Source organism: Tiliqua scincoides, chromosome 3 (genome assembly GCF_035046505.1).
Source record: "Tiliqua scincoides isolate rTilSci1 chromosome 3, rTilSci1.hap2, whole genome shotgun sequence".
Taxonomy (NCBI): Eukaryota; Metazoa; Chordata; class Lepidosauria; order Squamata; family Scincidae; genus Tiliqua; species Tiliqua scincoides.
The window spans coordinates 152,074,252-152,091,967 of NC_089823.1; the positions used below are offsets into that span (position 1 = coordinate 152,074,252).

General features: G+C 41.5%; 1 protein-coding gene across 1 annotated transcript in view; it reads left to right on the top strand.

The window, feature by feature from the left end:
• The first annotated feature begins 2,155 nt into the window (after nucleotides 1-2,155).
• Nucleotides 2,156-17,716, top strand: part of COL13A1 (collagen type XIII alpha 1 chain) — a 132,526-nt gene continuing 116,965 nt past the window's right edge. The window contains exons 1-3 of the mRNA XM_066621401.1: nucleotides 2,156-2,181; nucleotides 7,556-7,582; nucleotides 14,354-14,404. Of these exons, the coding sequence (XP_066477498.1) occupies nucleotides 2,161-2,181; nucleotides 7,556-7,582; nucleotides 14,354-14,404 (99 nt within the window). The 5' untranslated portion in view covers nucleotides 2,156-2,160. The remainder of the gene's footprint in view (nucleotides 2,182-7,555; nucleotides 7,583-14,353; nucleotides 14,405-17,716) is intronic.

Sequence of the window (17,716 nt, forward strand, 5' to 3'; positions counted from 1 at the left end):
CAACCTCTTCACAAATGACCTGGAGACAGGGGTGAGCAGTGAGGTGGCTAAGTTTGCAGACGACACCAAACGTTTCCGAGTGGTGAAGACCAGATGTGATTGTGAGGAGCTCCAGAAGGATCTCTCCAAACTGGCAGAATGGGCAGCAAAATGGCAGATGCGTTTCAATGTAAGTAAATGTAAAGTCATGCACATTGGGGCAAAAAATCAAAACTTCACATATAGGCTAATGGGTTCTGAGCTGTCTGTGACAGATCAGGAGAGAGATCTTGGGGTGGTGGTGGACAGGTCGATGAAAGTGTCGACGCAGTGTGCAGCAGCAGTAAAGATGGCCAATTCTATGCTTGGGATCATTAGAAAAGGTATTGAAAACAAAACGGCTAATATTATAATGCCATTGTACAAATCAATGGTAAGGCCACATCTGGAGTACTGTGTCCAGTTCCGGTCGCCACATCTCAAAAAGGACATAGTGGAAATGGAAAAGGTGCAAACAGAGTGACTAAAATGATTGCTGGGCTGGGGCACCTTCCTTATGAGGAAAGGCTACCGCGTTTGGGCCTCTTCAGCCTAGAAAAGAGACGCCTGAGGGGGGACATGATTGAGACATACAAAATTATGCATCGGAAGGATAAAGTGGATAGAGAGGTGATTTTTACACTCTCACATAACACCAGAACCAGGGGACATCCATTCAAATTGAGTGTTGGGTGGGTTAGGACAGACAAAAGAAAATATTTCTTTAGTCAGCGTGTGGTCAGTCTGTGGAACTCCTTGCCGCAGGATGTGGTGACAGCATCTGGCCTGGATGCCTTTAAAAGGGGATTGGACAAGCTTCTGGAGGAAAAATCCATTATGGGTTATAAGCCATGATGTGTATGTGCAACCTCCTGATTTTAGAAATGGGCTATGTCAGAATGCCAATGCAAGGGAGGGCACCAGGATGCAGGTCTCTTGTTATCAGGTGTGCTCCATTTGGTGGGCTGCTGTGAGATACAGGAAGCTGGCCTAGATGGTCCTATGGCCTGATCCAGTGGGGCTGTTCTTATGTTCCTTGTGGGGAGAGGGCAGGATGGGGGAGGATTGGACTCAGGAGGGGGCGAGGATGATGGAGCAGGCTTCTGCCGCATCCTAACCCCTGTCCTGGGCCTGCCAGTGTTACACAGGTCTGCACCAGCTAAATAGGTGGTGCAAATCCAAGTAGCCCTATTGAACAGGTTGAGGCACTACACAGAGTAAGGGAGCAAATGTTCCTTTACCCTCCTCCTACCTTCTCAGTTGCAGTGCTGGACACATCACAGACCTGGAGGCCCTGCTGCACCAGCTCTGCATAGGACTGGGCTGTAAAATTCTGAAGAGCAACAGTTCCATCACTTGCTAAGAGACAACCAAATTTCTGTTGATCTTATAAACTTTAAGTGAAAATTTACTTGTCTCTTAATCAGAATAAATGTCAAAGAACCCCCCCCCCCCCGCTGTGTTCATTGTTCTCTATTTACCCATCTTTAATCAATCTTTGTTTGATTACAGTTACAGAGGAAAAGAGCAGCAGTTGATTTTTAATTCAGATTATTCTCAAGCACCTTACCACATGTTGGCATAAGGGGAGAAAATATGAAGGTTTACAAAAACCAGGCAAACCAGAAAACTGGTCCAAAATGTAATACAATTTAAGAACCACTGAATTACATAAATAATTTAAGAACCATATAAGAACCACATAAATAATTTATGAACAAATTAGTAAAACTGAAAAAGTCACAGAACTACTGAAAGTTATAGCTCTGATATGTAGTGTAATGATACATTGCATAGTAGCATTTTGTACATGTAGCATTAACTTATTGCTAAATATCATACCAAGCTGCATTTGCATACTTATGTATGTATTAAAACATTTGCAAATACCCATGCATATATAAATAGAAAAGAGATAGTGCAAGAGGAGTTTACAGGCAGCTGCAGTTAACTTCAAAGCATTCTATAAAATATACAAACCTCAGCATACTCAGCAGGATCACCCTTAAAATGGTAAACAAATCAAGGCAGCTGCATAAACCCTGAAATGAATATTCATTTGTGTCACTTTATAGTATCACATCTGGTCAGTTTCCAAATGCCCTCTGATTTTGCATTAATTGTTAGGGAGACAAAGGCACCATGGGGATCCGTGGACTACAGGTGAGTCTGAAACCTCTTACAGTTACCTGGCCACCTGCTTACAAACCTTCTGCCATCTGGGCTCCCTTTGAGGGGTGATACAGTCATTCTTGAGATAAATCATGACTCCAGTCCCATTTTAAGTACCAGCTTTGTTTGTGAAAAAGGAAAACAGTGATTTTTTAAAAACAAGGATGTACTGTAATTATTGAGACCTACTTGCCAAGAGGCAGAGTAACTCTTAACAGCATTTTTTGGAGATCCTTAATGAGTTACAACCCAATCCTATCCACACTTTCCTGGGAGTAAGCCCCATTGACTCTATTGGGACTTACTTCTGAGTAGACATGCATAGGTTTGGGCTGTTAATAAATAAATAATTTGAAACTTTTCACATGGAAATTCAGATAGCATAAACTGATGTGGTAGTGCTATCAGGCAGAAGGACTCTGATATGTTTGGAAGAATTCCTATAGCACCAGATTTCAACTGGAACAAGAATGATGGGGTGCTTATGTAAAGAGTGGTTTCTAAAATGTATTCATTTATTCATCCTCTTCCAAGAGTTGGAAGAGGATGTATAAGGAATGCATGGATTAAGTAGTCATTTTAGACAATATTTTGGCCTAAGAATGAGCATTGTTTCTATGGGACAAAATGGCAAGATCTGCACCACAAAGCTGGAACATCTTAAACTAATAACTGACACCTTGAAAAAAAAGTTGTGTGGTGCCTGTTTTATTGTCACATCACCTCCCAAAGATGCCTGTGCATCCTGCTTTTTAGCATTTTCTTTTTCCATATGCTTTCTTTGTGCCTACACATGTGGTTCTCAAAGGTCATAATATGATTATTCTATTAGGTTTTCTTTTCCTATTTCCAAAGTGAACTAAGGAGTGAGGGTGAGTTCTGATGCCTTCCCATACCTAAGAAACAGCATTGCAAGACTGGATTTGTGATTCATTTACCTCGCTAAAGTCCACACTTTTCTCAAACTGTGTCACCATTCACACAGGTGAATGTGCAAGGGGATATACTTTCTGTTATAAGTATAAAGACAGAATACCAGTAAAAAAGAGCTCCATCACTTACTTTCAGTTGCAAGATATTTCCTCTGCTTTTATTGGAAATTAAATGAACTACCTGTCTATGCACCTTAGATGCACAACATGCACTTCATGCACAACATGCACCTTAGATGCACAGTAGGTGACAACATGCCAAAGAAAAATATGATCACCTCAACTCTTTATCTCAGATGCTAACATAATGGCCTTCCCCCAGGGCACAGGCATAGCCTTTCCAAATATTTAAAAGGTGCCAGTTTACAATAAACATGTTAGCTCTTAGCAGGCAGTTAAAAATGCCTGGTATACTACCATAAGGGCTCACTACATCCTTTGGCAATAGGCCTGGCCTGAGGACAGAAAGTTCACTACAGTTCCCGCCTTGTCCACCTGGCTAGGAGGGGAGCAATCTGGTTGCATTGCATTGTGCAATCCTTTTCCTACCCCTTAACTGCTCCCCTCCAAGTGAAGGGAGCTACCACCAGCATCAGCACCAAAAACCATGAGGAAGGCAGCAATCAGGCTCCTTCCCCTTTCACCTTGCTCCTTCTTCACAGCTAGTCTCTTTTGTAAGGGGCTTTTAGTGGAGTGGCTCTGTCCATGATGGGCTGGAGGGAGGAGGTGACAAATGCTTCAAGAAAGACATGACAAATCTGTTCACTGCTCCCTTGAACCTACTGTTCAATTTGAACCACATCATTAGTGGGCTGGCCTGGTGTTGCAGAGCAAAAAGTATGGAAAATAGTGGACGGTTACCCTTTTGGTTCCCAGAACTTTCAAAAAACTCAGTTAACCATCATTCTTGGCTCAATCAAGATAAATCAACACCTCCCTTGGATTTCCTCTGAGTTTGAGTCTCACTGATCTATGTCATGAACACTAAATATATGCCAAGTAAGAAATTAAAAAAATCAGAAATTTAAAAAAATCCGAACATATAGAGTAAATAACCAAATAATAAACAATGCCAGAGCAATTGAAAATGTATTCCATAAAGGAATACATTCCTTCTCAATACCATTGGCTTCTCAAGTCAGCCAATAAACTAGCCAAGATAAAAAGAACAGCACATTTCTCCATCACCCAGAAAATTGTCCCAAATGATGGGATGTTGAAGGTCCAGGCAGTCATGCAAAAACTGATTGCATTTGTAGTGAAAAACAGGAAAGGGCCTAGGAAGAAATGTTGCTAGGTGGCAAATGGACTGTATTGACTGTATCAGTGTAGGTGTATTTCACGGTGGTAAGATATGCAAAATATTGTGCTGAGTTCTGCTAGAATTTAAGGACTGTATTAAGAGATTTGCAGAACAGGTTTGAGAATGAGAAGAGGTCTAGAATATCAAGTCCATCTGACTTGGAAGAAAGGCTGAAGGAACTGAGAGAGATTTCAAATATTTAAGAAGTTATCATGAGAGAGAACAAATGGCCACATCCACTGAAAGCAAGAAATGAAAGAATAGGTTTAAATTAGAGGACAGTGGATAAGTGTTGGGGAAAGAAGTTATAAAGTCTAAAGGCCCAGACCAAATGTGCAGTTATTCCATGGCAAAATGACATCTGTGAGCGTCACCCGCATGGCATTTTGCAGCCACTTGTTCACTGCAATCCAGGGATTTCTTTATGGCAAAACCTGCTCTAATCCCTCCTCCCATGCTGCCAGTCATCCATGGGCAGATTCTTGTGTCCACATATATCCCAGCAGCACTTGCTAGCTGAAAGGAATGGGAGCTTCCTCCTAAGGATTTGCCCTTTTGAAAGCAGCAAATATCCTATTCTTTACAGTGACAGGATTTACATGCTGTTTTCTGTGCCAGCATGCATGGAAGGATGACCTGCTCATGCAGGAGCAAACTGCTGGCCACTCCCTGGGGCTTCCAAGCAAGTAGGTATGGGATAAAGGACCTTGTGTCCCTGTAGTGCTCACCCAGCGGCATAAGGCCCTAATAAATTGGGTTGTAAACATGGCTTTTTATCATAGGATTACCCTATTGCAATTGTCGCTCTTGCAGCTGGTGTGTATCAATGCAATAAACAATGCACATCATTATACAAGGCTTATGCGCCCCCTCCTATTTCCTGAAGCTATAAATCACCTTTATAAATTTATCAGAACTTCCCCTTTTTGGCTACAGGTAAAGCTAGACCAAGGGAAGATCTTTTGCAAATGGAATAAATTTCTTCCATATAATACAGGCATAAAATGAGGGCATAAAAGTTATCTTCCAGATAATGTAAGGTGATGTGCTAGGGGATTCCAAGTATTATTACTAATAGTCAGGGATATGTAAAACTTTCTAAATAAACATTGCTAGTCTTATCAAAACTTTTTTGGTTTCCCTCAATATTCCACAGATGTTTTGTCTGAAGAGAAGCCTCCAAATCCACTTCCAATTTTTTCCAAACCAAAATTTGTGCCATCTTAGGGATGTCTGAGTTACATAGGCATCAGAATCAGTGGCAGTTCTGGGGTGCGGGGGAGGAAAGCCCCAAGTGCCACACCTGTGGGGGTGGCTCTGTCGTGCCACTGCTACTGCCTCTGCCCACCCTCGAAAGCTGTTCTGTGGGCTGGGGGGACCCTGCGCTGCATCCTCGGGCACTCCAAAAGTCTTCTGAGGCCTCCAGAGCACTGTTAAACAGTACTTCTGGTGTTCCAATGAAAACCTGAAGTACTGTTTAACAGCACTTTGGAGACCTTAGAAGGCTTTCAGAGTGCCTGGGAATGTTATATGAGGCTCTGTATGGCTGGGTGAGTCTCCTCTGGGGGGACATGTTGTGGGGAGGGGTGGCATGTTGCGATCCTGTGCTCTGGGGTAGCACAGGGGTCAGGTCTGCAACTGATCAGAATCCAAAAGGTTTGTTGTTATCACTACTGGTGGGTGTCACTACTGGTGGTGTCTAAACCATTTAGTTTGGAATTTCTGAAAGAAATGAACATTGCTTCTCTTCACAGACCTCTTAAAATTTGGCATTCTTTCATACAAGCCTGCTTGTACCACTGACACATTAATGAAACTACCTTGGTGAAAGTACACTCTGTCTTCCTTATCTGTGGGTTTGGCATCTGTGGTTGTGACTCAACACAGGTGTCGAGCCAGTGTTTGGAGGGCCTCTGTGACCTTCTGGAAGCGCCTTTCACTTGCATCCAGGAGGTGCTCTGAGGCATGGGGGAGGCGGAAAATGGAAGTTTCTAGAGCCCATTGGAGGGCTTCTGAGGCGGCTTCCCTGCACCTCAGAACACCTCCTGGATGCAATTGGAAGGCACATCTGGTCACGTCAGGGAGATCTTGTGAGGTCCTTTCATGGTTCTCATTATCTGTGGAAATTGGTACCCGCAGGATCCTGGGACAGATCCCCTGCACATACCAAGGGCCCATTGTACAGTTGTTTTAGTACAGTTGTACAGAAGTTCTCACCTATTTGAAGCAGTCGTGAAGACTTCCTAGGTATCTCTGGCTGTTTATCATTACTTAAAGAGGATGTCTTTTAGTTGTTATGCTCCTGGCTGGAAGGACATCTCCTAGTTAAGCGAGGCCATCAAAACTGATCATGTCAAAGAGTAAATCTTTCTGGAGGGTAGTGGATCTAAGGATCTTTGCCAGGTCTCTTCCTGCTTCTGTATTTCTGACTTGAGAACTTTAGGTCAGCTTAGCTAACCTTGTGAGCATACTGCTAACCTATGACACTTGTTTGCCATTGTTGCACTCAAGAATCAGTTCCAAGCTTTGGCTGCAACTGCCACCTCCCTCAGCTTCTCCAGGCAGCTAATCGCAATGCAAAGATATCCCTAGATTGTACCATTTAAGATTTCAGGTTGCATGATTGAATGTTACAGAAGTGCACACCTACGTCCACACTTCTTAAACATAAAAGCTAGCATCTCAGAGTGAAAGCCAAGCTGGAACCTTCCTTCTACACATTATAGTTTCCTAGATGTGGGGATTTTTAAAAAATGGAAGGAAGTGTTTGATTATGTAATTCCCCACCTACAGTCTGAAGTGGTAAATGCCAAGAATAGTTTTTCCTTATGGGGAACTATTTGTCAAGAGAATCTTGAATCTCCTATTCCTGGCACAGTGAAGTGGAATTCATAATGATGGTTTAAGTGGATGGAAGTCAAAAACAAAGATTGCCATTCACTGTGCCTGTGTACAAACATTTAAGCATGTATCAATGTTTGCCACATGGTTTGTTCATTATAGTGTGTGTGCCTGTATGTGCAGTTATGTTGTTTGGGGGTTTAGTGTGCCTTGACAGTGACTCCTGTGTTTGTGTCTCTCTTTCTCTCCCCTTTCACCCTCTTGCATGTGGCTGCGACTGGTGGCCCAGGGACTAAAGGGGCAACCTGGAGAGAAGGTGAGTCAGCACATTTCAGCTCATAGCTTCACACTGGGCTTTCAATAGCTGCTACCCACATCCTTTTAAAATACAACCTGCCCGCAATGTACACAAAGGTAACATTCCAGAGTCAGTGCTTAAAGGCAACATCGTGTATAAAAATTACGTTAAAAATTCCTTACAGCCAAAAAAATGACTATTTCATTAAAAACTATGAGAGACAGATGGGAACCAAGGCCAATTGAGGGAACAGCAACTTTGATCTCAGGCTCACTCAGGGGCATGTATTTAGTAAGCAGAATGGTGGGTGGAATTGCCTATACTATTCAAAATTGTTGTTTTTTTCCTGCTTGTTTGCCGAGCTGCATTTGTGCAAGTAAAGTCTGCATAAGATTCAGGCCAACTATACTATTATTGTGGTTTGTATTGATGGAGCAATTGCTATATTGAAAGGCAGGGTCGCTGAGAGCTGGCATTGAGCCCAGGACGCCTGATTGGGCTCCCCTTCCTAAATTTTCCTACAAACCAGGTGCTAATATATTTTTAAACAATTTTTTTGACAGTTTTAACTTAGCATGAGCAAGATTGAAACTAAATGAAAACATTTACCAGAGTGGGATAATTACCTTGTTTTTTAAAACAACATTGTTTACAAATCCAAGTTAAAAAAAACAACTCTATATCTAGCATTTTTATTATTGTTACATTACTAAGCTACTTATCAATGTCAATATGTGTGATTGAAAACACACTGTGACAGTTTAGTCTATCTACATCACATTTAATGTCACCCTCTGACATTCTTACTTGGAGAAGTGCTACTGTGTTTCTCTTATTTACCTCCTCAAAGTCCTCCTCATTTGCTTTTTCTTCTTCTAATAATGCACAGGCATCCAAGGACTGGCTTTTCACTATCTCCCTCATTAGTATGTGATGATTTTCAAAAACAAAGTCCAGGTGAAATAAACCTGGCCTTAAAAAAAAAAAAATTCTCTCTCTCTCTCTCCATTCTGTGCTCCACACTTATATTTGTTTACCATACTGTTAATATCACCTTCAGAAAATGCCAAAACACATGTAGACTTGATCCAATCTTTTGTGTTCTAGACCAGTGTTTTTCAGACTGTTTCTCCTGATGTGGGAATTATCATGTTGTAATTTAAGTACCATCAGTACCTGTGACATCACTTCTAGGTTTGCAAATATCAGAGTAATTGCTTCTTGGCTCGGAGAAGCAGTTACTGCACCCTGTTCTAGTGAGTGAACAGGGTACAGTGATGCAGCAAAGCTCAGAGCAGCTGCAGAACAGGGCAGAGCAAGTGCTTCTCAGTCTTGCTCAGAGCAGTCACTTCTTTACCGAACCTGGAAGTGATGTCATGAACCCAGACGCCACAGCCCCTTACATACCTCTGGACAACACCTCGCATACCACTGGTTGAAAAACGCTGTTCTAGACATACTAAACTAGGAGAAGGGTTGGAGCTTACTATTGGGGTCTAGGAATTCTGTGAACCAAACTATATTACCTACCACTGGGGCCTAGTAGTTCTGGTCTGAAGGTTTAAGTTTCACTTTCCCATGTTTGAACTGTGCTAATATATGTTGGTGCTTATGGAGAAGACCTGGGCTACATTTTCACTACAGTTTTAATCCACTTTCCATGCCTTTCCGTTCCCCAGTGCATTCTGGAAGATTGCCATTTGTTAAGGAATCTGAGTGCTGTTAGATAAACTACAGCTGGTAGACAAACCCTGAACAAACTACAGTTTCCAAAATGGGGTAATAGAAGTGCATTGAAAGTGGTTTAAAGCTGTAGTGGAAATGTAGTCCTGGAGATTGAGGTACTCAAATTTGTTATGAATTTGTTTTGTCCTGTATAGTTTGTTTTCTTGTGGCCTGGGTCCCCTGGAAGCCCAGGCCCTGGGGTTCCCCCATCCCCTTCTTGTCAGGCCTGCTAGAGGGCTTTGCCCAGAAAAATAGGTTTGCCATTTCGTTAATTTTAAACTAGTCCGAAGGGTCTCCTCCCCCTCTGATTTTCAGAATAGTACAGAAGAAAGCAACTTTACAGTGTGAGTCAAAAGCCAATTTTAGAAGTGCATATATCACACAATTTTATATATGCAAATAAGGAATAGCTGAGTGGTGTTTTTTTTTTAAAAAAAGAGCCCAAACATTCTAATTTTTGATTTGTTTATTCTAATTTATACTAACATTGCCAGAGCTTATTTATAGGGATGGTCAGGCAAACTCAGTATTTGCAGCTGAATCTTTCTGGTATTCTTTGGAACCATTTTCTGTTTCATTGCTGACAGCTGTGCTTGGTGTGTCCAGGAAACATACATGTGGAAATGTGGTTAACTGCACCAGCTGTGGCCTGGATGGACCCATCCAGATGTTGTCTGTGGGGGCCCTGTTGGCTTTTTCCTATTCCAGACAGTGGTTGAACCCCTCTATTATCTAAGAGAAAAGTCTTTAAAAAATCATTGAGAAAAACGTGTGAGGGGATAAAGCGGGCCAACCACATTTGCGTTAATCTGTGGTTGACTTTTCTTTTTGCCTCTATTTTAAAAAATAAAATAAAATTACACCATTGGGCTAAGTTAAGCAGAAGCCTGAAACCTCTTGAAATGCAAAAACCAAATTCTGTTTTTCATTTTGCTCACTATTTTTTGCTCCCGGTGCTTTTCAAATGCCACAAGAAATGCTGCATGTCACTCAGCAACATTATACTTTCCATTGCTGCAACATCTCAACAAAGAAAAGCAGGAGAACCTTTGCTGTGGGTTTCCTTGCTCCCCTAAGGATATATCATGTAGCAGTTGATTATTTAGAAATTCTGCCAACCTGCTGTAAAGACAAGCAAAATGGTGTGATGTATTATGGAGCAGAAGGGCAGCAAAACTGCTTGTCGACAGACTGTTGTTCCTTCAGATCATACAAGACAATCCATATAAACATTTTTCCAAATTGAGCCTTGAGTATTTGGGGTTCTTTTAGATAATATGTTAAAATGTGTGCACCCATACCCTGCTGGATGTGACACCGGTCCCTTTGCCATATCTTTTATGGATCTTATGACTTTTATGTTTCTCTTGCCACACTGATATGGTGAAGAACTTGACTTTCCATAATTTGCCAGGCTAAAATTTGGTAAGTCCTGCTGCAAAAGACTTTGTGTTCATCCTCTTACACTGTTGCAGAGAGACCTTTTGCCTGTTAGTTCTTCCTTGCACTCCTGCAGTTTCAAGCTCTCACCCTTTGTTCATTCCTTTTTATTAATGATCAGAAGAAATGAAATGCTTTACACTCCCCCAAGCAGTGAGAAGTCCAGGATAGCCTTTGAAGGATTTGTTTTATTTGGAGGAGAGAGCACTGGAAATTTGTGATGTTTCTGTAGTAATCATCTGCTTGTTTACAAATGTGCAAACTAAGCATACATGACAGGGTCACCAAGGCAAACACACAGGTGGTCCTAGATTCACAGCATCATTAAGACTATGGAATACCCCCAAAACAGCTTGTCTGAAGAAGCCTTCCTGGCACCAATGTACATTTCTTATGTACTCATGAAACAAAAATGGGATGGGTTTTCCAGATGTAATTGGGCATACAGGTGTGAATAACTCACCAAACACTTGTAACAACATATGGCCTTCTGAATCCCTGGTAAATGAACCAGTCACACTAAGTGAGAAAGAATTGGCATAATAGGAAAATATGAAAAAAGATGGTGTTTGGAAGGAGAAATCTACACTTTCACTGGTGCAGCAAAGTGAAGATCCCTGCTAAGTGCTATTGTAGACTGTCACCTAATGGCCGTCAGCCTTGACATTTACTGAAATCTGTCAACAGGCATGAATGACTCTTTTATGTCATTATTGCATTTGACCATGCAGTGCTTAAGGGTCCAATCCTATCCAGCTTTCCAGTGCTGGTGCAGTTGTGCCCATAGAGTGTACACTGCATCCTGTGGTGGGGAGGCAGTCACAGAGGCCTCCTCAATGTATGGGAACTCTTGTTCCCTTACCTCGTAGCTTTATTGCGATTGCACTGGAGCTGGAAAGATGGATAGGATTGGACCCTAGGGCTGCAATCCCATGCACACTTATTTGGGAGTCACTGAACTCAACTCTACTTCTGAGTAGAGATGCATGGGATTGCTCTATAAGTGTTTGATGGCATTATGCTACAGGCTACCATATTTAAATGCTAGGACCCTGCAACTGTGGAATAAATCTTTGAACCAAAATCATAGCAAAATGTAGCATGGGTGATAAAGCATTTTTGTTCAATTGCTCTGTTATTTATTTGATAATATGCAGTGGCGTCACTAGGGTTTGCGTCACCTGGTGCGGGATGCCAGCGTGTCACCCCCCCCCATGCAGTGGGTGGAGCAACACCCCTGGTGGTGGGTGTGGTGATAATAATAATAATAACAACAGGTATTTATATACCGCCTTTCTTGGTCTTTATTCAAGGCGGTTTACATAGGCAGGCAGGATTTAATAATCCCTTATTAAATAGGGATTTTTACAATTTGAAAGAAGGTTCTTTCTTTCAAGAACCACTACATTCAGGTGTTTCATTCTGATCTGGCTTCACATTCTGGCCTCCATCCTCCCACGCTCAGAGCAGATGGAATAGCTCGGCTTCAGCTTGTCAGCTGCTTCAAGGTCGCACGGTGCCGGTGGCCTCGAACTGGCGACCTTGTGGATGTTATCTTCAGGCAGACGGAGGCTCTACCCTCTAGACCAGACCTCCTCTAGACCAGACCTCCTGGTGATGTACCATCACTCCACCCCCTCTGGTTTTTTGGCTTTTGATAGAACAAAGAACACATTCTGCATAAAATTACGCATTGATTGATATATAACATGATGGTATTATTCCTCCAAACTGTGATTTTAGTGATTTTGGTCACTAGTGGTGTCACACACACCCCCTTACTAACACCTTATTGCAGCAGTTCTCAAACTTTTAGCACTAGGACCCACTTTTTAGAATGACAATCTGTCCAAGACTCACCAGAAGCGATGTCTTGGTGGAAGTTAAATCATCAGGCAAATTAAAATAAATAAGCATAAATAATTAAAGTAAAACAAATAATTAAATAAGCCAGCCCTGGTCCAACAAGTGAATTTCCTCTGTAGCCTGTCTGCAATAACACCCCCTTCCAAAACCAGAAAGATTTTCAGCCCTACCCAGTGCCCAGTTCAGTTTAAGAACTGTTTACACCAGATCACTGCCAGGATCTACTTGGCTTTGCAAGTCTCAAAAAAGTTCACCTTATCAGCTGAAGCCTCTGTTTTGATCCTTTTAGTGGGGGGGGGGGCTGCCTTTTGCAGCACTTGTTTAGCTCCAGGTGTATAGGATCAGGACCATTCTGGTAGCCTTGCACTCTCCTTCACCTGATCTTCTACACCAGCCAAGGCATATTTGCTTACTCATGAGTAAACACGACTGTGAGGCTTAGTTTTGCTTTCCATAGGGTTCAATACATTCATCTGCTTGGAGGAAGGGACTTCTTTCTCAGGTGTTTTGGAGCGCTACTTTCATTGGATCAGGACCATTCTGGTGTCATTGGATTCCTCTCAGCCTGCCCTTTCTGACAGACTTAGGCACGTTTGCTTACTCGCGAGTAAACACATGATATGGCTCACTTTCCATAGGGATCCTTACCTTTTTTGTTCTCCGATTTTTTGGCCATAACTTTTGCTAGAAAGGAGATATTTCACTCAGGTTTTTTGCATTGCATTACACTTCTGCATCCAACAGTATATAATATGATGGGGTTACTCCCAACCACTGTGATTTTAGCGTGTCACCCCCCCCCCCCCGTGTGCATCACCTGGTGCAGCCCGCACGCCCCGCACCTCCTAGCAACACCACTGATAATATGCATAAACTGTGTTTGATGTTATGGTCTGGAGGTGAGCTGGAAGACAGGAAACTGTGTCAAAAATTGAACCATAAACCAGCTAGCAAGGCAAGCCAACAGCTAGGACCCAATTGTTAACCCATATTTACCTATAAATTCATTATAGACAGCATGTAATTAACTGCATTTGGTTCTATGCAGGGTAGAGCCACCATTTAAATTTTTGGAAAAACAAAATGAAAATTGCACGCTGTCAAACAGAGACTGTGTAGGATCTTATCCCCAAATAAAGTGTGTGGGGGGGGGGGCACATGTGCATACATACATGGACACAATTCGTTTGGCTGGGCAATTCCCTTTCAAAATATGGTAGCTTAACTAAAAGGTATACTAAATCCCCCAGATTAGGAGAGTAGGTTTCCCAGTGGACAACAGCTGGAATTGAGACAAATCTGGCATCAGAAAATATATTTCTAGCTACATGGTGAGATTAGACTTTCCACTTTCAAGGAGCCTAGGGTGGTGCTTTGATCTGATTTCAGAATAGGCTCAAAATGGCTCCCTGTCTTAGTTGGAATAGAACAGGGGGACCTGCTGCTTCAATTGGAAGAAATATGTTTTTAATCATTATCTCTCAAGAGTATGTGTATGTATTGTTGATTTTAATCCCTTTTATAAACTTTGTTTTTCTCATTGTTTCCTTGGCCAAACTTTCTTTTCAACCCTCTATTGTTGTTCCTTCCCGTCTTTTACTTTAAATCAACACTTTGATGCTTAGTAGTATCATGTACATTCACATTCTCTCTCCTTCTTTACTACTTCTCTTTCCTTAATATTCAGCCTCAAATCAATTCCCAAAATTATTTGAATCTTCATTTTCACATACATTTTCTATCTCTTTCTTACTGCAGGGAGCCCCAGGAGAAGCTGGCATGTCCATCATTGGTCCCCGTGGCCCTCCAGTAAGTTGCTGACTCTTTGCTTTTTTTAATTTAATGTTGTAGGGTGTGGATGAGTTATAAAAAAAGATTAAGAAGTTGGAAGATGCCAATAGGGTCAATTCCCCAGGGACTGTAACTCTATATCATGTGGTTTTCCCCAATGCCCAGATTTGTTTTTATGCTGAAATTACAAAGTATATTGGTTAGAAAGCACACTGATCTCAGCAGAAAATCCCAAATTAGACTTACCAGTGGCTTTTTGTCCTATGCTTAAAAGGAAAGGAAATATTCCTGGTCTAAATGGAAAAAGCAACATCATTGGCATAATATATACTCTTTTATTTGAGCAAACACATTTTTTTTTTGGCCCAACTCTCCTTGCATCTGTATTTTTAAGTGTACATTATTTTTCCAAAAACTGGAAGTAGCTTATGGAGGCTTCTGAAGGCCATTCTGAAGCTTGCAAAGGCTTGTAGGATGGGTTGCCCGGCCAGGAGAGGCCTCCAGCACCACCAGGAGCATTGCAACCCACCAAAGAGGACAAGGTGGGTTGTGGCACTGCAAAGTTTGAGAACCCCTGGGCTATATCCTTTCCTCTGTACACACACCCATGATACTAAAAATGCTGCTATTGGCTGCTACCAAATACTTGCATTCGCATGTCACCCAATATCATATTGAACCTTGTTTTACTATGGAGAGCCCATTGTAAAATGATTTGATCATCACTTTAAAATGAACCCACTGTAAAGTGGGGTTCCACTGTGTTTTCCATGTGTGTAACAAATCCGATTATCTCCGCCTCTGGTTGGGAAATTGTCCAGAGCAATTTCTGGTTGATCATTGCTGATCACATCACAATATACCCACAAAGCTCTTCTGATCTGCCATTTCTACTCCTTTTTTGAGAGTTAGAAATTGTATTACATCCTTTTTATACAATAAAAGGAACCATCCATTTCACCTTGAGATCACTCACTGCAGAATATTATCCTAAGCTCTCTTAGAATGAAACTACTTCAGAACAAATAGTTTCAGGATGGTGGTTTTAATAAGGCATGTATTATGCTTGAAATACTGCCATAATCATCAGTACTGGAAGAAAATGCTTTCTTTCCCTCTCCAAATCAATTGCAATGATGATTTACTTTAATGGAGACCTGGTGATAAGAGTTAAGGAGCACCTTGATAGCAAAGACACACAGAGGGTCACTGGAATAACAGCATGCTTTGGACAGATGTGAGATGACAAATAGTTTCCAGACTGTCTTTTAAAGGCAAGATGATGTTAGCATTTGCACATCCAGAGTTTTTCAGCTGCTTAACATTATCTTTGGTGTGCTGGCTTGAGCAAAGCATCGTGCTGAGCATGGCAGAAACAGACACTCTCCATGATCTGGCAGTTCCCAGAGTTCTATTCTTGCAGACTTGATACAAACAACATGAGGAAGAGAAAGCTAAATGCTTCTTGGAATCTGTAATGGCTGAACTTTTGCTCTGGCCTTTTTATTGTCTTCAGCCCAAAAAGCCAAAAGGAGCAATTTAGCAGCTTCCATAGAAGATATCAGAGGCTAAGTTGCAGCCCTTCCAGGTTTCCTCTTTTATTCTTTTCTTAGCACTACTTTGTCTATAGGAGTGGTCAAAGAGGGCTCAACGTCAAGAGATTTATTAATGAAATCCTGTCCTTCCTTGCCCTTTTGGAAAACTATGGATTGGTAGGCCTCTGAATTTATAACAGATCATGTCCCCTTGGTTCCTGTCCAACAACTCCAGGTGGTTTTATATGTGCTGCCAAAGCAAATATGACTGAATGCAACACTGCAACTTTTTTTTTTTTAAGGAAAAAAGCAAGAATACTTGGGTCACACTAGCATTCTGTATAACAAAGTGATCTTAGGAGCAATTTAAGTTCTTTTATAGCCACTATCATTCTCCAAGGGACTACTAAAAAGATTTTACTCTTTATTCTCTGACTTTTGAAAGCCCTTCTGTAGGAGCCAATGATTTTCCAAGTGTATACTGGTGAATCCCAGGGTTCCTTAAAAGCTTATTGGGCATTCTTCAATGAAAAGTTCAGTAGTGGCAGATGGTCTTTCCTCAGAGACAACTTAACCACTATTACCAGTCTTCCCCTGCAATACATAACCCACAGAAGATTGTTCTAGGTTGCACTGTCTGTTGACATGGGGAAAATGATAAGGCTAGACAGGTCTGGCAAGTATACCACATGAATTGTATGTCACAGAAGACTCTGATGACGTTCAAGGGTTCCATAGCAGATGTGTAGGGGTTCCTTGACAGGCAAGCTGGTGTAGAATGGCCTGTCTGAAGTAGAAAATTTATAGGCACAGTCTTAGAAAGTTACTGAAGATTCTGGAGTTCATTTGCCACTAAATTGACTGTAATGCAATAACTCTTTTGCCTCTGTTTGTTTATCTTATACCTCACTAAATATTAAAGGGAGAGGGATGAACCTGGAATTTTCATCACCTTCATCTGAACACTTCTCAGTCATTAATGATACACAAGAAATTATAATATTCCACTTGAAGTAAACTGAAGATGTAAATACAGGTTGAGCTTCATTATTTGCGTGGGTTCTGTTCCAAGCACTCATGTGGATGGCAAACAACAACAACAACAACAACAACAACAACAACAACAACAACAACACAACAACAACACTATAGCAAATAAATTTAAAAAACAAAGTTTCTTTGCTCCAGTGATTTAAAAACAGCCTTGCTGACCTTTGTGATGTAAGATAAGAGTCATTAAGAAGACAATCCATCAATCAGTCCTCCTCCAAGCACTTACAAAGGCACTTCACTCAGCCTCTCCCTTCACCAATGCAAAGTGATCATCTTTCTTTCAGGAAAGAGAGAGAAGGATTGATGGATTGTCAACCAGCTCCCCCCCCCCCCCCATTAAGGAGGCTATTGTTAAAGGACTGTTCAGTTTTTAAAACTGATTTTAAAGGGATGCATTTTTCCCCTTCTCCAGGGATCAGCACATTTGCAGTGGCCATTCATGTTGAGTTAAATCTGTGTATAAATCTGTGTATAAATAGGCTGGACCTGTATAGATAACATGCCCAAAGTCACAAGGATAGTTTCTGGCTAAGCAGTGAATAACTGCCTTCTCCTAAAGTCTTTTTAGGCTGCAACAATGACATACAGATACATTTTATCCATTAAGTGAACAAGGAAGTCTCCACTCCCTTGAGCAGTAGGAAGTGCTAAAGATAGCTTTACAGAGTCAGTTTCCTTGTTAAGAGAAGCTACTGAAGACTTACAGTGTGCTTGTCATATTGGTATGCGTACAGACACATAG